Here is a 21,251-nt window from a genome sequence, read left to right as displayed (position 1 = left end):
AAAAAAAAAAAACCCAATCCACATATCAACATTCCAAAAGAAACACCCTCACCTCTCCTAACCACACATAACACAGCTAAGACCGCCTACAACGCCACTGCATATAAACCACCCACCTCGTAACCTGCTTTGACCAGAGCCTTGACTTCGGCGCCGGGTCTGTTATGCCATGTCCATGTCCTGTCCTGTCCCTAGTAAATAAACCGTTCACACTTCTTCTCTCGTATGTACACAGCGTACCAGGCCCTCGGCCCACCCCCGAACCTCGCACGCTGTACAGCACGCGCGCTTGGCATCCTGCGTTTTGGGGTGCGGCGGTTTGGGGGTTGTAGATGTAGATGAGGAGACGAGGGATGTCCTGCTAAAAAGCCGAGGAAGTGATCAAACCACTGCTTCTTCGGGGTGGTAACGTCCGTCAGCGCGAACCGAGATCCATCGTATAGCGAGACAGGGGACGATATAAATAGTTTTTATAGAGTATGCTTTGTTTAGTTTTTAGTTTGAGTTTTGGGTATGTATGAATGGGGCTTCGAGTGCACAGAGGCTCTACATAGGTATCCTAACTGGGACTCTTCTTCTCCTCGGTACAAGCAAGACCGTGAGTCTCGCTTCACGGTGACGGACGCTGGATAGATGCCGAGCGAGTTTGGTACCTCACGTACAAATAGCTACACGTGTAGCTGGAAACGGTTCCATAGCAGCCAATGGCCTTTTTATGTAGGCCGCGGCAGTGCTTTATTACTGCGTGATTTGGTTCACGGCCGGCCCGTTTGGAACTATTTATACATCTACCTAGGAATGGCACAGCGGGCAAAAACGAATGGCTGAAGAAACCAAGTCTAGTTCGCTAGTGGGTATTGGATTTCATGCTAGAGCGAAAGAAGCCGCACCGAGCAGTGTCTAGGTACGGAAGCGAAGTCTTCACATAACACAGCATTTAGCATCAGCGTACGCCTCGCCGTAAAGGTCCACGCCGGCTGCGATCTCGTTCTGCTTCTGCTTCTCCTTGACCTCGTCGGGGAAGTACTTTTTCAGGAAATTCATAAGCGAGGGATCGAGGCTCACTGATTGGCGTTCGTTAGCGAACCATGACAAAGAAAAGCCCTTTCATGTACGGGTCTTTCTTTTAAGGTGTGTAAGGAGTGCAACTCACGGCTATCGGCTTCCATGACCACATCGCCCCGGCACAGGGGACAGTGCCCTTCGTTCTGCCGCTGCAGGATTACGAGACATCGGTGGCAGAAGATGTGCTGGCAGCGCAGCCGGACGGGCTTCCAGGAGACGCAGAAGCAGACCGGGCAGGTGTAGTCGTCTAGTTGTGGGACGATGGGGAGCAGTTCTGAGGACAGCTGGTAGCAGATCGCTTTTGCGATGTCTTGCGGCATGCTGGACGTTTTCAGCGCTGCGGGGAAAGTGGTTTTGACGCCTAGGGCGGTGCGCTTGTCGAATTCTGCGACGGTTAGAAGATGTTGTAGTGATTAGACAATGACAGGCTTACTCTTGAGGATCTTTTGCATCGCAAGGTCGTTCATTTCCTGGAATGCCAGGCTCTGCAGTATCTCCATGTTGAGCCGTAAGAATTGCTCCAGCGCGTCTACGCTTTCTTTCCGTTTGAACGACGAGACGATGCCGGACTGCTGGAGCTTGTCCGAGAACTGCAGCAGCAGGGCCTGAGCTTTGGCAGACTTGTTCCGGCCGCGATCCAGCTCGTTGGTGGCGAAGAAGATGTTCGACTCCAGATACATCTCGAACACCTGCCTCCACTTGGCCAGGTCCGTTTTTCTTGCCGAACAGCGCTCAGGATCCGTCACTCGGGTCACCGCTCTCCCAAGGCCTCTGACCTCGTTGCTGAGCTTCGCTTTCTCCTCTGCGTGGAGTTTTGCAAGCCCCGAAAGCTCGCTTTGTAGAGTGGCGAAGAACTCAGTGTCGGATGTCAGAGACACTTCGATCATGCGCCGAGCGCGCGGACTGCTGTTTCCATCTATGCTGCGGCTGTCGCCGTCGTCTATTGAACTTCTACGAGGAGAATCGGAGGCAAGACTCGATGAAGCAGTGTCTATCTCGGTAATCCTGATGTCCGTGAGCTGCTGAGCAACGGCCAGTCGATGGAGGTATTCCTTTGTCTTCGGAGAAAGATGGGCGTCCAAGGGCTCTCCGGTAACTTCATCCACGGCAATAAGTAGCTTTGGGTGAAATGGCTGGCCAGTCTGTTGCTTTTCGTCCGGGCTTAGAAGGGAGTATTCTGCCAGTCTTTCATTCTCAGCCTCTTTCAGTAACTGGCTCAGGGTGCTGGCATCGAGGCCAAGCTCGGCGAGCTCTTTCTGAACCCGTTTGATGCATTTCTTGAGCTGTCGATACGAGATGGCCGACTCGACCCAGTGCTGCGGAAATCCTCCGTTTTCGAGCTGTTCTAAATAGGTATGACCGAACTTCATGTGGAGCAGGATGCGGGGAGCCCTGGTCGTTGGCGCACGCTGCCTGTGGCGATCTCAACGCATGCTCGTCAAGAGGAAGGAGTAGGTGCAGACGCGGATGCAGATACAAGGAAGCAGGAGTAAAGGGGGAAGTGATGGGCAAACTTTGTCGAATTGTATTACATAGTGCTTGTCCGGTGTGCCCACGTGGGTTGAAGCAGGAATTTGTGGCGTTCGCGGCGAGGCGGCGAGACCAACGCTCGGCGCCCGGACCTGACCCGGAATGCCGATGACTCGAGCAACTGATTCTCGTCCGCGTCCGGGGTCCTCTACTTTTCTCCTCTAAAACCTTACCTGTAGCCTGGAAGACCCGTACACTTCTGTGATCCCGGAATCGAACTAGCATATCTCCGCCTTCACCATGGGTGCAGGTCAGTCCTCCGCCAACGATAGCGGGGCGTCCCAGGAATCACAGGCAGCAAAGAAAACTAGCTACTACGAGCTGCTGGGTATAGAGCGGACCGCCACAGAGGATGAGTATGTCCCAAATACCGGTCAATAAGCTTCTCAGCAGAACCTAATCTCAAACTCAGAATCAAGAAAGCCTACCGCCGCAAAGCTCTCGAGCTGCATCCGGACCGCAACTTCGGCCGCGAGGAATGGGCAACCGCCCTGTTCGCTGAGATCCAGTCCGCGCATCAAGTCCTCTCCGATCCGCAAGAGCGCGCATGGTACGATTCACATGAAAGCGCCATCTTGAGCGGCGCCGACCCGTCCGACGTCCACTACGAGCACAACCTCAAGGTCACAACCGCCGATGACATCACGCGCATGATGCGCAAGTTCAACGCGCGCGTCGACTACTCCGACTCGCCCAGTGGATTCTTCGGCTTTCTGCGCGAGACATTCGACACGCTTGCGCGTGAGGAGGAAGCCGCGGCGAGCTGGGAAGGATACGATCCAGTGGACTACCCCAACTTCGGGCACAAGGATGACTCATACGAGGACGTGGTTAGGACGTTCTACGCGGTTTGGGGAGGCTTTTCGACCAAGAAGACGTTTTCGTGGAAGGACAACTACCGGTTGTCCGATGCGCCGGACCGGCGCACGCGGCGCTGGATGGAGAAGGAGAACCAGCGGCTCCGTGATGAGGGAATCAGGGAGTTCAACGTCGCTGTCTCGACGCTGGTGGCTTTCGTGCGGAAGCGCGATCCCCGCTGGCTGCCGAACACGCAGTCGGAAGCTGAGCGGCAAAAGGCCCTGCGCGATATGGCGGCAGCGCAAGCAGCGCGGCAGCGGGCAGCAAACGAGGCTCTGATGCAGGAGGAGGTGCCGGAATGGACGAGAACCCGGGATCCGGAGGAGCTCGAAGAAGAAGACGAAGAAGAGATTGAAGAGGAGCACTACGAGTGTGTTGCTTGCAACAAGACGTTCAAGAGCGAGCGGCAATGGGAGGCGCACGAGAAGAGCAAGAAGCACCAAAAGGCCGTTTACGCATTACAGAAGAAGATGCGGAAGGAAAACAAGAATCTCAACCTCGACGACGAGATCCCCAGCAGCGGCATCGAGACCCCCGAGAATGAAGCCGAAGAATTCGACCTCATGGAAGACGCAGGCCCTACGGCCGACGACGTTGCTGAAGAAATCGAGCACGTCAACCTCTCAGACGATGACGCTGCCTCGATAGAAGAGGCTACAGCTCGCAAGCCAGCCCCCGACCCAGAGGAAGAAGCCAGCAACGCCTCCACCGACTCCGACTCCGACTACGCCCCCCGCAGCAAAGTGCAATCGCGCTTCGCAGCCGCCCGCCCCCTCTCCCCCGAACAAACGCCCGCAGCAGAAACCCCAGAAGCAGAAGAAGAAGAAGCTGCCTCGCCCGTGCCCAACGCACCCAAGCTCGGCAAAGCGGCCCAAAAACGCGCCAAGCGCGCCGCAGCAGCCGCAGCAGCCGAGCAAGCACCCCAACAGTTCGCATGCGCGGTCTGCAAAGCCGCGTTCCCGAGCAAGACGAAGATGTTCGAGCATGTGCGTGAGGAGGGGCACGCGGCGCCACCTAGTGTGGCTGGGAAGGCAGGGGGCGGGGCTGGGGGTGGGGGGAAGAAGAAGAAGGGGAAGAGGTAGGTCAAATGGTGGTTGGTGTTGGTGAGAGTGGGTTTGAGCATAGCGTGGCGTTCGAGGTCTTTATACCCTTTGAGGCGGTCTGCTGGTTTGGAATGGTGGTTGTGTGTTGTGCTGTATGTAGGTCGGAAAAGTACAGATGGATATGGTCTGTGTATATCAATTTCGTAAGGGTTCTTTGAGCTTCGACTTAGAAGATAGAATAAGAGCTTGGTTAGGCATGCTACGGTCGGAGGGTAACTATTGTTGTGATTTATATGCATTTATGAGTTACATATTTGGTTGTAAATGCATTCTCTACGTCTATCAAATAAATAACTTGTAGGAAGTGTTAAGATCTATTCGCAGGGCATTTGAAAGCAACGTCTACTCCCGTAAGTAATGAACAAGTCCAAACTCAGTCCCATCCGCTTACCGCGACACCCAACTCCTTTCCAAAGCACGCTATGCAAAACAAACAGCCATTGAGACGCTCCTCCAAACAAATCACGCATCAACATGATCACGATCTCGACAACTGCCTCTTCGTCAGTTTGTCCCCCCTTAGCAGCTTACCCAGCGTATCCTTAAAACTCTGGACCTCCTTCTCACGATCACCCGCATCCGTAATCAGATAGTTAACATCCGAAACCGCCACGACATCAACCGCAGCATCGCTCCTCCCCTTTGCAGCACCCACCGCCTCCAGCCAATGATACGCATCGCGATAAAGACGGATAGCGGCCTTATCAGCACGTTTGGGCAAAGCAACCAAGCAGTCAAAGAACAAGCGATTGAGGTTAAGAGCGCCTGTCGCGAGCAGTGCGAACGCCGGGGGGTTCATGGCCTTCTGGGCGCTTGTCTGGAAGAAGCTGCAGACGGTGAGGTCCTTGAGCAAGGCGCGATTGCGGGTGCTGGTGTTGGCGAGGAAGTGGAACAGCGCGGGCATGTTCTCGAATGTGAAGGCGTTGCTGCCGTAGAGGATTGGCAGCGCTTCGTCGTGGATTTGCCGGCATGTCACTAGCAGCTGCAGCGCGAGCGGCTTGACGCCTTCGGTTTCGCTTGGAAGTTGGTGAAGTCTTCGGCTGCCGCAGCAGTGGCGGTGCTTCTGAAGTCGTTGCTTTCGCTGCAGGAGTTTTCTATATTCGTCGAAGTTGTGGACGCGCTGCACCGTTCGTCGGTATTGCTTGGTTTTGTTGACGAGGTTGATTCCTTCGCTGTCGCGGAGTACGTGCTCGTAGATCATGTCTTTGAGCTCTCGAGGCAGTTTGAGAAAGGGGAAGATCTTCCGCTTGGGCAGTGGCTTGTTAGATGCCGTCTTTTTATTTCTCTTTGCGCCTATTAGCAGTGCCTTTTTACTGGAAAACACTGCGGCTCTACCTTTAAGGGTTTCCCCTTTACGGGCCAGTCGGAATCGTAAACATTGTCGTCTATATTGTCGTCTACTTCGCGGTAGTTGACTGCGGCTCTCTTGCGCTTGGATGCGCGCGTTGGCGAGATAGTAGCAGACATTTTTTTCTTTTTTTGTTAGGACTGGAAGTGACCTTTACTTTGAACGTACTTATCTCAACGCAAGCCAGAGTTTAAATATTCATGCATGCCGTGGCAGTGCTCTTAGCTTAGCGTAGGCTGCAATCAGGCAGCCAATCCCCGAGTCCACATTGGGTAACGCGCGAGGCATAAACACTGACCACTATAGAGTAGACCACCAAATTACTACGTACGAGAACTGTTTGCCCTCTACACGAGTTTCTAGTCTTTTTCACCTTCAAGCGAGGTTTATCATTTAACGAGATAGTAATACTTATACGAAGCGGAAATTAAATCCAGTTCAGATATGTATAGTATGTATACGCTCTAAGACTGAGGCTTGCAGCTAGACAAAGAAGATTCTATAGGGCCTGCTTATATCCTTCACTATCTCAATAGAGGGTGAACCTCGTTTGATGGTGACAGACGTTGTTTAGGTGCTGAGAAAGCGTTACTAAGTTTTTGAGCTTGAGCGACTCGGGACGGTAGACGATGCAAAATTCTAAAACATAAGGCGGCGATGGCTCTTTTGACTGTCTCGCTGGACGACCTCTCTTGACAGTGACTGACATCATTCGCGATTGAATGCTTTCTTAGGTCGTACTGGTGTTAGAAGCTTTATTAAGTAATGGTTGCGTTCACCTTCACTTGATGCTCACGCCTTGTATCGCACGTAAAATATACTCTCCCAAGACTCATGCCTTAATAAGGCTAGAATTCGAGTCGAATAGCTCTATAGTACCTACCACCGAGTTTCTGAGTTTTATACTTGGCCTTGTGCGCAACGCAACTGCTTCGAGGACCATGTCACTGGTTGATCCAACATGTGACACTATCGAAATGAAAATAGAGCATTGCGTCAAACAGCTGAGTGGGGTATCGTACAGAATGTGCAAGAAGGTATGATCTGAGCTATCGCAAAGTTGAAAGGACAAAGGCTCACTGTGTAGGTGAAAGACAGCCCTTTTAGACCGATGGACTTGGACTAGTGAGCTGCTGTTTGAGATAGCTTTTAAGCATGTTCTCCGTGCTCTCAGGGTCGATATTTTCGTTCCGCTCAACCCAGAGCCGATGAAGCTCAAGCATAATCTCGAATGCGATGAGCCAGATGATGATCCACTCTAAGTTATGACCATGCTTTTCTTCGAGACGGTTACTGAGCACCTGTGCAATCTCTTGGGCATAGGTCAGTTTTTCGTTGAGTGACCTAATGCGCACATTGACATCGAGAGCGCGTCCGACTTTGTCGTAGTTGTGCTCAAGTCCAAGCTCATGTCTGCTGTCCCAGAACATATCAGGAAGAGAGTCAGTCAACTCAGAAGAAAGGTTCAACTGAGCTCTAATGTTGAGAAGCTCTCCAGTCTTCATGAGAATGAACTGCCGTGTATAATTGAGACGCGAACCCTGGGACAAAACCGTGGGTATGAGGCTCGTAGACTTGAAGTAATTGCTTAGCATGCTCTCAAGGACGGCAAGTTTCGTGGAGCGCGCCAATCCAGATGAAAAGGAGAGCTTTGCCAATATCATGTCCACATCGTGTTCCGTCACAGCCTGACCGTCGCCGTTGTTCGTATGTCCAGAGCCATTGCCCTGGGAAACGGCGGTGCCCAAAACGATGGTATCCCCAACTACGTCGCTGTTGTTTCGAGTATAATCCTCGAGGTATTCCAAGTCTTCGGTCTCGACCTCGGGAAGTCGCGAGCCCAATGCTGCCGGGACCAAGGTTTTGCTAACCAAACGATATGTAATTTTATCCGGGACATTCCATGCGACCACGGTACCGGACGGGAATATAAACAGGTCTCCGGCCTCTTTGCTTTCCATGACATTGGCAACTTGGATATGAATGACTTGAGAGGAAAGGCCTGTTGAATATGGATCCTGTTCGAAACCTTCGGCTTTAACAAGGCGGGATACGTCGTGAAGTTTGTATCTTTCAGCGGCGCAATACGCAGTGACTTTCTGTTGAAATCAGCCAAAGTTAAGGTAACCGCAGACTACAACATACCTTAGTGTCTTCCGCGTTCACGACGTTCAACTTTGCCTTCAACTTGTTCCGCCGAGCTTCTTCGGAGGCTCTCTCCACAGCAGTCTTGGACCGCTTCCGCTTGTGATGCTTGAGCTCCTCGCTAGCTTCCGATCCATCTTGTTCTTCTTGAGCCTTGGCCTTGGGAGGAGTGTTCGAAAGGGCGCGGAGGCCAATTGGTAGCTGTGGTGGCGGGCGGCGGCTAGACACGGAAGAATATGTTTTCGAAAGGTTTATGGTGCGAGTCGGAATGCGCCTGAAGACGAGGTCGCGAATGGACTGCATGGTCGCCGATATGACAGCCTGCCTCTATCTGGCATCTGGGCATTGGAAAAAGAAACCTCGGCCGATGCAATCGGTGGTGGTGATGCGGGACAGCCGCGGGCGTGCCTTAGTCAGCCGGGATCTTCCAACGACATCATGAGCCGCGCTGGGGTGTTGTCCACGCACTAGGACACACGTTAGCTGGCAGAAAACACATTGCGCGGACCATGCCCTCAGCATGGCTGCGCAACCAAATGGAAATAAAGCGGACGACCATGTCCCGCCTCACGACGAGCCTAGCACGACCTCCGAGCCAAGCACCGCCGACGATGTCGAATCCGCAGACGACGAGGAAGACGAGGAACCGAAGCTGAAATACGATCGGCTCACGGGGAACCTGGGCCCTGTCTACCGTAATGGCGATGCGACCAGCAGTCTGGCGGTTGGAGGGGACAAAATGGTATGATTTGAACAAGGCCCGGGGTGCGCATGAGGTGTTTCGACAGCAAAGGTTGAAAGTTGCTGAAGCTTCAATAGGTCATAGGCACTCACAACGGAAACATTGTATGTACAAGTCATCAATCGCAGGCTTGATACCGGCTGACAATAACAGAACGTTATCTCGCTGCCCTCTTTTCAATCCCTCCGTTTCTACCACGCCCATTCAGCGTCTGTCACTGCCGTGTCAATATCTCCCTTTCCCCCACCGCTTCCGGACGCCAGGCCCGACCCGTATAAGCATTTCAATGAGCCTCCTCGATCGCCTGAAGTACGAAGTCCGACGATCAGTTCATTCACACCTTCGTCGTCGAGGACCCCAAAGCAGCAGCCGCTCCTACCCAGGATACCCTCGAATGACATATACATTGCCACGTCATCCATCGATGGTCATGTTTGCGTATCCTCATTGGTAGATCCCAAGGATGTTCTATTGAGGAATTTTAGAAGGCCTGTTCAGGCCGTTGCATTGTCCCCGGAGTACAAAAGTGACAGGACTTACTTGTCTGGTGGACTTGCGGGAAACCTCATCCTCACGGTCGGTGGCCGTGTGGGTGTTAGCGCGGAAGCCAATACGAACAGTGCTGCGGCTGCGGCTTCGGGCTGGCTTGGATCCATTGGACTCGGCTCCAATACTGGCAAAGACACTATTTTACACTCGGGTGAGGGTGCCATCGGCACTATCAAATGGTCATTGTCTGGCAAATTTGTCATGTGGGCCAATGAGCAGGGAATAAAGATCATGCGAACCAATCTTTATCTGGAAAGCCAGGATTCCGATGCAGCTTGGAAACGAATTGCCCACGTTGACAGACCCTATCATGGAGCTTGGGAAGAGATGACTGGGGTCTGGAAAGCCAGAGCCGAGTGGGTAGATGACGATAGCCTGGAGCGTGATGATGACCTGCTTAGCAATAGTATGGAGATGCCAGCTCCCATCTCCAGGCAAAGCTCTGGTTTCCAGGGCAGGAACGGTGCAAAGCGCAACAAGAACCGGCTGGAAAAGCTCGTCGTTGGATGGGGCGACACCGCTTGGGTCATCCACGTCGATCCGGGAGGGGCAGGTATCGGCAAGGATGTAGGAGAGAGATCTGTTGGGCGTGCAGACATTGTACACAAGTGAGTAACTACGATTCCCCTACTAACTCTTTCTAACCTCCACAGGTTACGATTCGACGATTGTATTATTTCTGGATTATCGCTTTATACCCCTTCTATACTTCTTGTTCTTGCTTACCGCACCCACGACGACGACGACAAGCCCATCAATCCTCCCACTGAGGAAAAGCCCAGGAGAGGATTCCACCGTCAGAATGGTATTCAACCAGAGCTACGCCTGATCAATGCCAGCACCTCCGAGGAGATCGACGTCGACACCTTGACTGTTAGTCGATACGAAACTCTCTCGGCGGCAGACTACCACCTCAACACATTGTTCGTGCCGACTCTCCAGGCCGGAACGCCTGCTCAGCGAAGTGCATTAGAAGCAATTGGCGAGGGCTTGTGGGATGCTGGTAGGAGTGCCACGCGTATGCTCAGCTCCGGCGCAAGTGTGGTTAGCTTCGCCAGCAGTGGTGACAATGGCGGCAGGCATCGCGCATCCATCAGCAACGTCTCTCCGAAGAAACAGGGTGCGCCACTCTCGCATCCAGTAGGATTTTCGGGTGGCTTGAAGATGTTCATCCACAGTCCCTATGATTGTGTTCTTGCTGTCAAACGGGACATGTCAGACCATCTGTCGTGGATTTTGGATCACCACAAATTCGAGGAGGCATGGGAACTTGTCGATAAGCATCCGGAAGCCATCCCGGCAAATTCGCTCCAGTTCGAAGAATCTCCTGGCAGTCCACCTCCAAGGAACCGGCAAAGTATGGTCGAATTCTTCGCCGACGACTCGTCTCAGACAACTGTCCCTGCCGAGAAACAGCAGAATTCGATGGTCGAGAAAGAAAAGCGCCGTATAGGGGACCTGTGGATCCAACAACTGGTGGCGGCGAACGATTGGAAAGCTGCTGGTAAAGTGGCCGGTAAAGTCCTCGGTATCTCCTCACGATGGGAGCACTGGGTCTGGACTTTCGCCCAAGCAGGAGAGTTCGACGCCATCACGCCGTACATTCCCACCAAGCAGCTTGATCCTCCACTGCCTTCGCTTGTGTATGAAGTGGTGCTTGGTAACTACATAATTCGCGACCGCGTCAGACTCAGAGAGTTGCTCGACATATGGGACCCTGAACTCTTCGATGTCAGTAGCGTCATCACGGCGATCGAAGCGAAGTTAAAGTCGGGGGACATAAGCGAGGTGACCCAGGAAGATGGAGAGCATGGTAGAGATTGGCGCATCCTCCAACACTGCTTGGCCAAGCTCTACATTGCTGATGGCCGACCAAGAGAGGCCCTTCACTGTTACATCCATGTCCAGGATGCGGATGCCGCACTTGAGTTGATCAGAAACTATCACCTGCTGCCCGCTGTCTCCGACGATATTCCAGGCTTCATTCTTTTGAGAGTATCCAGAGAACAGCTAGATTCCGCCTCACTCGAAGAGCTCGAGGAGGCATCGTCAGAAGCTGTACATCTCTTGATTGATGAGGCTTACCAGGGAATCGTCAAGCCTGATATCGTGGTAGAGCAGCTTCAAGAAAAGGGGTTGAAGTTCCAGCCTTTCCTCTTCTTCTACCTGCGGGCACTGTGGAACGGAGAAGGGACCGAGACAAATTACGGCACCGGCCATGATCGGATTGCAGCAGAGGGCAAGACGCTGGTCGAGGACTTTGCCGATTTGGCGGTTGAGGTGTATGCCGAGTACGACAGGTCTTTGCTGATGGAACTTCTCAAGTACTCACAGAGTTATGACTTTGAAAAGGCTGCTGCTGTCTGCGACTCGCGGCAGTATATCCCTGAGCTTGTGTGAGTGCACTCCATTTTTAACCTTCACGCTGTTTCTAAACTATTTCTAGGTACATCCTTTCCAAGACTGGTCAGACGAAGAAGGCACTGTTCCTCATTATTGAGAATCTAGAGGACGTCTCCTATGCTATCTCCTTTGCAAAGGAGCAAGACGATCCAGACCTTTGGAACGACTTGCTAGATTACAGCATGGACAAACCACGCTTCATCCGCGGTCTGCTCGAGGAGGTTGGCACTGCCATCGACCCTATCCAGTTGGTGCGGCGCATCCCAGAAGGCCTCGAGATCGAAGGTCTGAGGGATGGAATCAGGCGCATGGTTAGGGAGTACGAAATCCAGTACAGTATCAGCGATGGCGTAGCGAAGGTATTGCGGGGCGAGGTTGCTTCTGCCATGGAGACCTTGAGGTCTGGGAGGAAGAAGGCCGTCAAGTTTGAGGTGTTGGAGAAGAGTCCCGAGCACGTTGATGTGTTTGTGGATCCTCTTATGGAAGAGACAGCACCGCCGGAGCACATCCACCTCCACAGAGACGCCAAGCCCGGCCATTGCGTTGGCTGCACCAAAGCCTTTTCGGAGCACGGTACGTATAGTCGCATCCCCATTCCTATATCACAACGTAGACTAACGCGCAAAACAGAAAGAGAAACACTGATAGGTTTCGCCTGCGGCCACGTCTACCACCTGTCCTGCATCCTCTCGACCTCAGGATCGGGTTCCAGCGCCTCCGCCGCAGCGGACCTGCAAGCCCAGTTTGCAGAGGACGCGGACACGTCGAGCCGCAGCATCGCGGCGAAGGTCACGCACGCCCACCTCATCCGCAACGCGCTCCACGGCGGGTGTCCAGTGTGCACTGAGGCACGAGATGAATAATAGTCGATAGCCAATGTACTTTCCGTTTTTTGCTTTCTGCCTGCAGCGTTGCGTTGCGTTGCTTCTTTGGCTTTGGGTTCGGCTGAGTGCTCTACGCTTTACATCTTTATCTGGATGCATAGCGCGGTCGTGAGGCTTTGCTTTGGTTTTATAGCATAGTGCCGGCTTTTGTCGTGTATAAATGGATGGTTGAATGGGGTCTTTTCTTCTTTGTTGATTTTGTCGCACGTAGGTCGCTTTTGAAAACTTATTGATTAAATTTGCCGGACTGTTGGTTGAAGAAGTTCTACGTACCTGCTGATAAGGTTGGTTGAAGGTATATATCACTCCTACTAAGATTACAGAATCAGATATCACTGCTCATATCTCCACTGGTGATGGTACTCAGTACCCAAGAGCAACAACCCAAATCACTCAGGTCACCTCACTTCGTTAATCGGCTCTTTCGCGAACGCCTACAACTTTTACACCTAAATTTTACTATGTCTGAACCGCAAACCAAGGCACGTTCCACTGTTCATTACTACCCATCAAAGCACTATATACATACTCGTTATACGAGCTCAATATCCTGAACTTTATACTCACGTATGGAAACTATCTAGATACGCCACCTTTCGCAACATCGGCACCTCCACGCGCACTATTCCACACCCTCAATATCGCCAGTAGCTCCATACCCACGCACGAGAATTTTCACAGTAAACCCACCTAGTTCCCCTTCTCAACGCGGCAACTCAGCGCGATAAGTCGAGCAACCGCATCTCGTTACCGAAAAAACCTACACTGAAGAAGCCAGAGACATCAAACCCAAACATCCGTTTCAGTCACGACAACGACAGTGCTTGGCTCCCCCACTCATTTACCCCACGCGTCCAGCAACCCCTTTAGGACCCCGGCCCCCCTCGCACGAGCAAGGCATCCCGGACCCGCGCGCGCTGGCTCGGTCGGCGGCGCAATATACATATGCAGGCGGTATGGATGGCAGGCGCCAGGCGGCTCGAGCTGCTGTCCGCGCATCGCAATGCTAGTGCTGCGTCGCTGGTACGTACGTTTGGTGGCGTTGGTGGCGTTGGTGGCTGCATGGTGGCGCGTTTTTGGTGGGAATTGTCCGGTTGGTGGGACGGACGGCGTGGGTGAACTGTCTGGGGATGGACAAGGGGGGCTTCGATTAGGTTGATGCTGGGTTGGTTTGGGGGGCTCGAGGCTTGAGATTCTATGGTGTTGGGCTTGAGACTTGCGTGTCCTTATGTGGAATGTCTGGGTGGGTTCGGTGGTTGAGTCTGGGGATCTCGAGATTGGTTAGTAGGTAGTTGTTTTTGTTGTACTTTTTGCAGCTCGTTTAGGACTAACAGCAGGCTTTACCCACTAGCTGAAGCTTTGAGGGCATGTCGGTTTTGGGAACGGAGATAGAGTGGAGTTCGCTCATAGCCACTTTCTTAAGCGCCGGTCAGGTGCGGCCATCAACTCGAAACCGAAAAGCAGTCTCGCATGGAAACGCAGCAAAAGAACCGCAGAGACAGGACAGCAAGCCCACGCCTCCCTGTCTCTGACAGGAACAACGGCTTCTCCAGCTACAAACTTACGGCCAACCAACTCAAATAAAACATTGTATCCTAGACCCCGGTCCAACTCGCGAACCACTCATCAGCCAGTTCCTTATCAACCAGCCAGATGCCCGTCAGCGCCACTGACGCGCAGAGGCCCTACAGAGCGCAGACGACAAGCGCAGGCTGCCCGTTGCGAGTGCGTATGCGTATGCGCTGGCGAGCATGCAGGTACAGCGCAGTCAGTCTTAGCGCACCGTTCCGGGCCGCGAGTGCACTGATAGCGGCAGCGGCCAGAGGTAAGTTGAGTTGGGCAAAGGCAAGCCATGAAAGCGAAAACGAAGAGCTGCGGTCGAGTCTGTCACGGGCGCAGAAAGCTTGTGCGAGAGAGGTAACGCTCAGTGTTGTCAGCGCAGGTGGCACGTTCTGCTGGATTTAGAAACCTCGACGCCGCCGTCCCATGCACGCGAGCCGCATTCTGCAGCCTAACGCCGCACCGCGAGAATTGTTGCTTCGCTGGGCACGTACGTACGACGTCTCGCCACCCTCTCTCTTTCTCTCTCTCCCTCTCTTCCTCTCTTTTGCTCACATCCCGTCCTGTGCCACTTCAATGTCAGTCGCACACCGCCGCTACCCCGTCGCACCGAGCAAGAGAACGGAGGAGTATAGCTACATCCACGTCACTATCCGCGCAGTGTTTGACAGCTACTCACCCGCCATGCACGGAAACACAGCAGCAATAGTAGGTCGTAACGGCAACAACCACGGAAATCCCCACACCAGCAGCAACTCCAGCAGGCAGCAGAAGAAGAAGCGCAGCGTACCCGGCGCGCATGGCCACCACAGCCCCTGCCCACCTACATGCCTACACACAGCCAAGTCCCTCGTCACCCCCCTCTTCTCACCACCGCTCCTCCAGGCCCAGCCCTCCTCCTTAACCACCCCGTCCGTCTCCCTCCGCCCACGCACGTTGCGCCCACACCAACCCCGCCTAGCTCTCAGCGCACAAACGCACGCCTCCGCGTCGCGCCCACCGCCCGCGTGCAACGGCGCAATCGCCACACATGCACCACCACCACCACCACCAGCACGGCCGACGACTGCGCCCGGCCAGCAGAAGCAGTGCGTGCGTGCGTGTGTGCGTGTGTGTGTGCGCTGCTGAGAGCCAGCTGGCTAGCTAGCTAGCGAGGTGGGAAGGTGTGGCGGCGGCGGCGGCTGTGCGACCGCCGACGGACGGGGCGGGGACGGACTTGCTGCGCGATTTGGGCGGGCGGGCTTGCTTGCTTGCTTGCTTGCGTGTGTGTGCACAAGCTGGGTGCGTAAGTGGGTGCTTGAGAGTCAGTGGATGGTGGGTGCGAAGGAAGAGAGAGAGTGCGTGTGTGCGTGGAGATGAAAGGGAGGAGGAAGGCTGAGACAGACGGACTGACAGACAGACAGGTAGGTCTGAATCAAACAAGCGTGCAGCGCACACCAAGCCTTATCTACCCACCAGACCCAAGCATACAGCAGCGGCAGCGGAGCCGCAGGCAGCAATCAAACCACTGCCGCCTTAACCACAACCATAACCATAAGCACAGTTCCCAGCACTTACTCCGTACCTTGCTAGGCCGGCAACAGAAAAAAACAAACTCCTCTCCCTCCCTAAGGTAATCACAACTCGCAAATCAGCCCACCCCCACCCAGGCAGTAAAAAAACAAAAACCAGAAAAACTAAAAAGAAAAGGGAAAAAGGAAAATCAAAAAGAAAAGACAGCTAATTTCCCCCACCAACGCACCAACGCATCCGCGACGCCGGATCCGACTAACCCTTTCTCTGCCCGCCCTAGCCAAGCCGTATCTAGTCACAGTCACAGACGCAGTGTAGTGCAGTTAGCCTGTCTGCCCTGCTGCCCTGCTGCCCTGTCTTGCGCTGCCCTGTCCTGTCCTGTCCTGTCCTCCCTGCGCAGCAGCAGCAGCAGCAGACAGCGTCATTGCCATTGCCATTGCCAGTCCCATCGCCGGTCTCATCGCCCACAGCCCACCGCCCACCGCCCGGTAGGTAGCTACGACATCGTTACTCTAGTCCCTTAAGCAATCGTCCATCATCATCATCACCACCATCGTCGTCGTCATGTCATCTGTTTTCAAATTCCTGCCGCACTGCCTGCCTGCCACACACACACAGCAGCCCCCGCCATGTCCTGTCCCAGCCACACGCACGCACACACGCACGCACATGCAATGCACTGTACTGTACTGTACATACATACATACATACATACATACATACATACATACATACATACATACTATGTACTATATCTCGCCCGACGCGCCGGTTCGACGCTGCTGCTGCATTTACATCTGCGCAGCAAGCAGCAGTTGTAAGTTGCAGCAAAAGCACCCAGCGCAGCGCAGTCCAGACCGATCGACCAGTCCAGTCCAGTCCAGTCCAGAGCAGGCCGCAACCCCAGCCCCAGCCCCAGCACTCTCTCCCGGCTCTGATTGGTCACCCGCGCCAGCACCAAGGGCGGGAGCGAGCGAGGGCAGCGAGCGGGCGCTAGCTTGCTAGCGATGCGGGAGAGGTCCCTGCGCCGTGCGCGCTCCGCAGGGATGGCGATCAAGAGTGGGCCCCCCTGGCAACGGCGCGCGCGCGCTAGTCCCGACCTAGCCCTCTCGCGCCAGCTCACGTCAAAGGCCATTTGATGGCGTTGCGCAACGTGTCGCGGCGCTAGCAACCTAGCTATGCCATCGTCATTTGTGTCCGGAATGGCCTTGGTCGCGGGTGAGGGTGAGGTAGAAAGCGGGGTTTGCCTTTGGCTGTAACTACTATCTAGGTTGACTGTCTGTCGAAGAACAGTGACTGCGCCCAGCCCAAATGTACCTACCACCTCCCATGCATCGTAATCAGAGCTCGCTACCAAAGATTCAATCCGTCGACATTGAGCTAAAAACTCTTATGTCGAATGCATGTCCGTTTCATTCCATTACACCATCTCCGTTCCATTACCTCTCCAGCCAAAGTCATTTACTTGAATCCCTCAAGCGAGGTCCGAGCAAGTGGTAGTCAAAGTGTAAAGGAAATGCGGTTAGACCATGACCACGATCATGCCAGCTGCGACGAGGCCAGCAAGGGCAGAGTTGAATGTCTTCGGGGCGGCGTCGTTGCTCGGGGCGACCGTGGATGAGGCGCTAGCAGATTCGACTGCGGAACTGGCGGGGCTAGACTCGGAAGCACTGGCGGAAGCGCTGGTCTTGGGCGTAGAAGGAGTGCTAGCAGAGACGCCAGAAGACACAGCAGCGGTCGGGGAGGCGGGAACACCAGTAGTCTCGGCAGGGGGAGCACCAGCGGGACCACTGGGCACAGCAGACGAAGCGGGAACCTCAGGGCCGCCCGGGGTGCCAGAGGCGGCGGGGCCGGTCTCGGCAGGAGCAGTGCCAGCGGGAGCGGTGCCAGCAGGAGCGGTGCCAGCAGGAGCGGTACCAGCAGGAGCCTCGCCAGTAGTAGCGGCAGGAGGACCGGCAGGAGCAGTGTTGCTAGCGGCGCCGGGAGCAGGGGCGGAACAACCAGCGGGGTAGACGGTGGTGGTGACGGTGACGGTCTCTGCACGACGGACGAGGCCATTGACAGCGTCGGCAGCGACTAAAGAACTTGGTTAGGTCATGCACATGTCGGGGTTCGGAAAGACGTAGAGCTGAACTTACCATTGGACACGACCATGGCCATGGCGAAAGTGGCGATGAGCATCTTGAGGTTGTACATTTTGACGGCAAGAAGTGAAATCTTGAAATAGATCGAGAGAGAGAGGTTGAGATTGACGACGGTAGCAAAGCAAAGTAGCTTATGTGAAGCGGATTGTATGCCTGGCGAGCAAAGGTTAGCTAGAGGGATCGGAGGCGGAGGGATCAAGGGCGGCTCACTTTGTGCGTAGGATGCTCTCGATATCGAATCTTGTCGTGGAGAGGAAAAGAAGTGGGTTAAGGGAGGATGGCGAGGGTTTATGTAGGGCGCTGGATTGTTAACCGGGCGACGCTAGGCCAGTCCTGGCCGATTCAAATGGGGCAAGAGCCTTGTGGTGCAATCCCCCCAAGATGAAACACGCAGTGCCACCAGCGTCACTGACCAATGCCAAGTTTGCTTCACTGCAGCCATCATTTCGTTGCTGCAGCTTGCCTGAAGTTTGGAATCCCCGCCCACCTGGTGCGTGGTACGGCGGCGGCCTGCCTGCAGTTTGCCCTTGGCATGAAGACAGTAGCAACAGCAACAACAACAACAACAACAACAAAAATGGGACTCGACGCGGGTATCGCGGGGCGTCTAACAAACCCCGCAGATGGCTGTCGAGGAACCACGGTTCCAGTGGAATAGTGGAATAGTCCCGCACCTTCAGAGCGGAGAGCGTTCCGTCGCGCCTTCTTCAACGGGCCTAGCTGGACGGTCGCCGACGCGAGGCTCCTGACGTGAGGCTCCTTCCGCCCAACTCTTCGTAGTAGTCACGATGTGCTGCGTCTGCCGCCACCGGCACGCTTTGTCGTTCTTTCCTCGGTGTAGCTTCCAAATGGAGCAGTCTCCAAGTAGTATTTATACCAGCTCTTTCGCTCTCTTCTCTTCTTCTTCTTTCTTCAACACTCCATCCAACTACACACATTCGTTCGAAGTGTTGTCCGGGGCCGCTGCTCATCCATCGTTCTTCGAAGCCTGCTTCGTCCTTGAAGCATCATTGTTCACTCCTTCAGGACCGTCGCTCAACGAACGAATCCAGGATGAAGCTCCTCAGTCTCCTCATGACCGCGATCATGCTTGCTTCCATCGGCTTATTTGGGCAGAGTGATCAGGGTAAGCGGCTCTCCAAGCCGCGAACCTCACACATTTGCTAACCAGGAGTCCGCAGTTCCTCGCGAGGTTCTCATCGCTCGTCAGGGTAAGTCGTCTTCTCTTCAAGTCCGACATCTTTGCTGCCCGGAAAAAGCCATACTCCAGAAGCTACATTCTCCCGTCCTCTTGACTTGCAGCTAACTCGTCTTGACAGCTGTCTCGAGCAACGAGAGCTATGTTGGAACGACCACTCCAACGAACGGAGCTCCGACGACCGCCAGCGTTCTTGTCACAACCTCCGTTGTGGTTATTGACATCATTCCGGCTCTCTCCACTTCCACGGTCTTCCAGACCCAAGAGGTCACAGTCGCCAGCTGCCCGGCCTCGGACATCAACTGTGTCACTCAGTCTGCCACCGTTGTCACCGCGATTATTCCCGTCTCCACCACTCTCTGTCCGATTACCCTGACGTCTTCGTACACCAGCGAGATCACGACGTCAATGTACACTGTCATCACCAGCTCTGTGCCCACTCAGACTTCAGTCTCAAGCTCCACTACGCCGGTTTTGAGCACAGGGTCCACCCAGACGGTGTCGACAGCGTCTCTGACAGTTACGTCTTCGCTCTTGTCTTCGTCGGCCAGTGGCAGTCCATCTCTTTCGACCACGCCGGCCACTAGTTCGGCCTCTACATCGCTTTCTTCGAGCGCTCCCATGACCATTGTCTCCACTCGTAGCAGCACGATCATCGTCGGCTCTTCATTCACGATTTCCACGTTGCCGTCTTCTCCTGTGGCTCTGTCTACTTCCTCTGCGGCGTTGTCTACTTTGTTGACGACGGTGCCCACCTCTTTCACGGTGCTTTCTACCTCTTCGGCGGCGCTGCCTACTACCTTCACGATATTGACTACGTCTGCGGTGTCGAACACTTCATCTGCGACTCTGTCTACCTCCTCTGCGGCTCTTTCTACTTCATCTCCGGTTCTGACTACCTCTGCGGTGCTGACTACGTCCTCTGTGGGACCAGTTACAACCTCTGACATCTTGGTCACGACTCCTGTGAGGTCGACTAGCTTCATTGGATCGAACAGTTTTGCTGTCATGTCGCAGACCAGCAGCTCCGTGATTTCGGCCAGCCGCTTCTCGGTGTCAACGACGTCCTCAGTCCCTGTTACGTCGTTGAACAGCTCTTCGACGATTTCCCGTTCAAGCAGCCGCGTCGTATCGTCTAGCTCTTTGGTGAGGAGCACTCCATCGTCTAGGTTGTCTACTATCACCACTTCATCTGGCCAGAGACCCACTTCTACTTCAAGAGCATCCAACGGGACCTCATGGATCCATGTTACTCTCAGCTCGACGCCACTTACATGGCCTTCATTCACATACGCTCCGACTACGAGCGCACCTTCTTTTAGCGGAAATTCCACTACGGAGTTCGGTAATTATCCAGAGACCGGTTGGTCGATCGTTGTCCCAGGGCCTACTGGTGCTACTACCTTTGTCGTCGCCCCTTCTGGCACCGCTCCAATCACAGGCGCAGTTCCCTCTGCTACGACTTCGGGCAATAGCAACGTTACCGTGCCAACTATCCCACCTCCCCCGTACATGAACTTTGGCAACAAGCGCTCGACTGACGTTGACATGGCCTTGCTCTTGCTGCTTGCCTTTGCTTTGTTCTTCTGAAACATGGTACACCCAGCAGGCGACAGATTAGGAACGATGACAGGAGGATAACGGCAGTGTGGTTGGAGATTATGCCTTTCGATTGTATCATCTTGGAGTAAGGGTTTGACCTTTAGATGAACATTAGTACAAACTTCTTTCCAACATGTCTACATAGCCGATCTCGACCGCATAGATAGAGAGAAAGATAGATACTAATGTAACACAATCCTTGAAATGAGGCTACCAAGGCCACACTGCATGAAAGTGTTGATCGATTGTCGAGAATCGAATCGAATCGTACGTTGCCGGGACCTCGGTGCGCCCGCATGCGAGGAGGCGGCGGCGCCGCCCTTGCGCAACATGGGACGCCACGACGGCTGGCGGGATGACCGGCCAACAGGCCGTCCCCGTCGGTTGCTGCCGTTGGCCGTTTCAAAGTTTGATGACTCGGGGCTGTCGCCGTCGCCTTCGTCGCCAGTGTGCTACGAGGCAAGGAGCAGAAATCGAAACGAAGGACCGGATGATCGACGGGCGCGCAGACTACCTAGGTGCGGATCTAGATGTGACGAACTCTGGAGTTACACACACATACATACATACATGCACGGCAGTTGGGGTTGCAGCCGCGCCGTGCCGTG

At 54.3% G+C, this 21,251-nt stretch overlaps 10 protein-coding genes across 10 annotated transcripts in view; 4 read left to right on the top strand and 6 right to left on the bottom strand.

The window, feature by feature from the left end:
- The window catches only part of K452DRAFT_141838 (uncharacterized protein), a 544-nt gene extending 284 nt beyond the window's left edge, over positions 1 to 260 (bottom strand). Inside the window, exon 1 of the mRNA XM_033535415.1 lies at positions 1 to 260. This exon is cut by the window's left edge and continues 284 nt beyond it. Within this exon, the coding sequence (XP_033400149.1) occupies positions 1 to 32 (32 nt within the window). The 5' untranslated portion in view covers positions 33 to 260.
- A 505-nt stretch (positions 261 to 765) lies between these two features.
- Positions 766 to 2,614, bottom strand: K452DRAFT_245276 (uncharacterized protein). Its single transcript, XM_033537975.1, has 3 exons — positions 1,499 to 2,614; positions 1,154 to 1,450; positions 766 to 1,064 (listed from the first exon to the last, which is right to left on the bottom strand). The coding sequence occupies exons 1-3, from the start codon at positions 2,433 to 2,435 to the stop codon at positions 922 to 924; spliced, it is 1,377 nt and encodes a 458-aa protein (XP_033400148.1). The 5' UTR covers positions 2,436 to 2,614; the 3' UTR covers positions 766 to 921.
- Positions 2,615 to 2,835: 221 nt separating this feature from the next.
- K452DRAFT_216623 (uncharacterized protein) lies at positions 2,836 to 4,496 on the top strand (the record flags this gene model as incomplete). Its single annotated transcript, XM_033536259.1, has 2 exons — positions 2,836 to 2,951; positions 3,008 to 4,496. Coding segments are annotated over 2 exons (1,605 nt in total), but the record flags the coding sequence as incomplete, so codon positions are not given.
- Positions 4,497 to 4,801: 305 nt separating this feature from the next.
- K452DRAFT_316431 (uncharacterized protein) lies at positions 4,802 to 6,367 on the bottom strand. Its single transcript, XM_033543967.1, has 2 exons — positions 5,892 to 6,367; positions 4,802 to 5,841 (listed from the first exon to the last, which is right to left on the bottom strand). The coding sequence occupies exons 1-2, from the start codon at positions 6,021 to 6,023 to the stop codon at positions 5,035 to 5,037; spliced, it is 939 nt and encodes a 312-aa protein (XP_033400146.1). The 5' UTR covers positions 6,024 to 6,367; the 3' UTR covers positions 4,802 to 5,034.
- A 304-nt stretch (positions 6,368 to 6,671) lies between these two features.
- Positions 6,672 to 8,385, bottom strand: K452DRAFT_316430 (uncharacterized protein). The gene is made up of 2 exons (XM_033543966.1): positions 8,050 to 8,385; positions 6,672 to 8,003 (listed from the first exon to the last, which is right to left on the bottom strand). The coding sequence occupies exons 1-2, from the start codon at positions 8,350 to 8,352 to the stop codon at positions 7,008 to 7,010; spliced, it is 1,299 nt and encodes a 432-aa protein (XP_033400145.1). The 5' UTR covers positions 8,353 to 8,385; the 3' UTR covers positions 6,672 to 7,007.
- Positions 8,386 to 8,522: 137 nt separating this feature from the next.
- Positions 8,523 to 12,965, top strand: K452DRAFT_316429 (uncharacterized protein). Its single transcript, XM_033543965.1, has 6 exons — positions 8,523 to 8,791; positions 8,869 to 8,895; positions 8,945 to 9,948; positions 9,994 to 11,736; positions 11,787 to 12,316; positions 12,374 to 12,965. Exons 1-6 carry the CDS (start codon positions 8,570 to 8,572, stop codon positions 12,604 to 12,606), a joined length of 3,759 nt encoding a protein of 1,252 aa, XP_033400144.1. The 5' UTR covers positions 8,523 to 8,569; the 3' UTR covers positions 12,607 to 12,965.
- A 60-nt stretch (positions 12,966 to 13,025) lies between these two features.
- On the top strand, positions 13,026 to 13,386 carry K452DRAFT_284753 (uncharacterized protein). Its single transcript, XM_033540004.1, has 2 exons — positions 13,026 to 13,109; positions 13,212 to 13,386. Exons 1-2 carry the CDS (start codon positions 13,089 to 13,091, stop codon positions 13,353 to 13,355), a joined length of 165 nt encoding a protein of 54 aa, XP_033400143.1. The 5' UTR covers positions 13,026 to 13,088; the 3' UTR covers positions 13,356 to 13,386.
- K452DRAFT_284750 (uncharacterized protein) lies at positions 13,109 to 14,157 on the bottom strand. The gene is made up of 2 exons (XM_033540003.1): positions 13,960 to 14,157; positions 13,109 to 13,889 (listed from the first exon to the last, which is right to left on the bottom strand). The coding sequence occupies exons 1-2, from the start codon at positions 13,994 to 13,996 to the stop codon at positions 13,465 to 13,467; spliced, it is 462 nt and encodes a 153-aa protein (XP_033400142.1). The 5' UTR covers positions 13,997 to 14,157; the 3' UTR covers positions 13,109 to 13,464.
- A 434-nt stretch (positions 14,158 to 14,591) lies between these two features.
- On the top strand, positions 14,592 to 15,501 carry K452DRAFT_284748 (uncharacterized protein). Its single transcript, XM_033540002.1, has one exon. The coding sequence runs from the start codon at positions 14,764 to 14,766 to the stop codon at positions 15,313 to 15,315; it is 552 nt and encodes a 183-aa protein (XP_033400141.1). The 5' UTR covers positions 14,592 to 14,763; the 3' UTR covers positions 15,316 to 15,501.
- A 1,720-nt stretch (positions 15,502 to 17,221) lies between these two features.
- Positions 17,222 to 17,895, bottom strand: K452DRAFT_306271 (uncharacterized protein; the record flags this gene model as incomplete). Its single annotated transcript, XM_033542972.1, has 2 exons — positions 17,222 to 17,775; positions 17,838 to 17,895. 2 exons carry the CDS (start codon positions 17,893 to 17,895, stop codon positions 17,222 to 17,224), a joined length of 612 nt encoding a protein of 203 aa, XP_033400140.1.
- Positions 17,896 to 21,251: the final 3,356 nt, after the last annotated feature.

The sequence above is a fragment of the Aplosporella prunicola genome, assembly GCF_010093885.1.
Source record: "Aplosporella prunicola CBS 121167 unplaced genomic scaffold K452scaffold_6, whole genome shotgun sequence".
In the NCBI taxonomy this organism is placed as follows: Eukaryota; Fungi; Ascomycota; class Dothideomycetes; order Botryosphaeriales; family Aplosporellaceae; genus Aplosporella; species Aplosporella prunicola.
The sequence above is the reverse complement of the archived record's forward strand: the minus strand, read 5'-3'. Positions and strand labels throughout refer to the sequence as shown.

Bases quoted from the DNA above. Each gene is read 5' to 3' on its own strand.
- K452DRAFT_245276 (XM_033537975.1), bottom strand. From the start codon at position 2,435: ATGAAGTTCGGTCATACCTATTTAGAACAGCTCGAAAACGGAGGATTT. The intron at 1,451-1,498 runs GTAAGCCTGTCA...TAACCGTCGCAG, and splicing joins GATGCAAAAGATCCTCAAGA to AATTCGACAAGCGCACCGCC. The intron at 1,065-1,153 runs GTGAGTTGCACT...AACGCCAATCAG, and splicing joins GGTCATGGAAGCCGATAGCC to TGAGCCTCGATCCCTCGCTT.
- K452DRAFT_316431 (XM_033543967.1), bottom strand. From the start codon at position 6,023: ATGTCTGCTACTATCTCGCCAACGCGCGCATCCAAGCGCAAGAGAGCC. The intron at 5,842-5,891 runs GTAGAGCCGCAG...ATAGGCGCAAAG, and splicing joins TAAAGGGGAAACCCTTAAAG to AGAAATAAAAAGACGGCATC.
- K452DRAFT_316430 (XM_033543966.1), bottom strand. From the start codon at position 8,352: ATGCAGTCCATTCGCGACCTCGTCTTCAGGCGCATTCCGACTCGCACC. The intron at 8,004-8,049 runs GTATGTTGTAGT...TGATTTCAACAG, and splicing joins TGAACGCGGAAGACACTAAG to AAAGTCACTGCGTATTGCGC.
- K452DRAFT_316429 (XM_033543965.1), top strand. From the start codon at position 8,570: ATGGCTGCGCAACCAAATGGAAATAAAGCGGACGACCATGTCCCGCCT. The intron at 8,792-8,868 runs GTATGATTTGAA...AAGCTTCAATAG, and splicing joins CGGTTGGAGGGGACAAAATG to GTCATAGGCACTCACAACGG. The intron at 11,737-11,786 runs GTGAGTGCACTC...AACTATTTCTAG, and splicing joins CAGTATATCCCTGAGCTTGT to GTACATCCTTTCCAAGACTG.
- K452DRAFT_284753 (XM_033540004.1), top strand. From the start codon at position 13,089: ATGTCTGAACCGCAAACCAAG. The intron at 13,110-13,211 runs GCACGTTCCACT...GAAACTATCTAG, and splicing joins TGTCTGAACCGCAAACCAAG to ATACGCCACCTTTCGCAACA.
- K452DRAFT_284750 (XM_033540003.1), bottom strand. From the start codon at position 13,996: ATGCCCTCAAAGCTTCAGCTAGTGGGTAAAGCCTGCT. The intron at 13,890-13,959 runs GTTAGTCCTAAA...CGAGATCCCCAG, and splicing joins GCTAGTGGGTAAAGCCTGCT to ACTCAACCACCGAACCCACC.
- K452DRAFT_284748 (XM_033540002.1), top strand. From the start codon at position 14,764: ATGTCAGTCGCACACCGCCGCTACCCCGTCGCACCGAGCAAGAGAACG.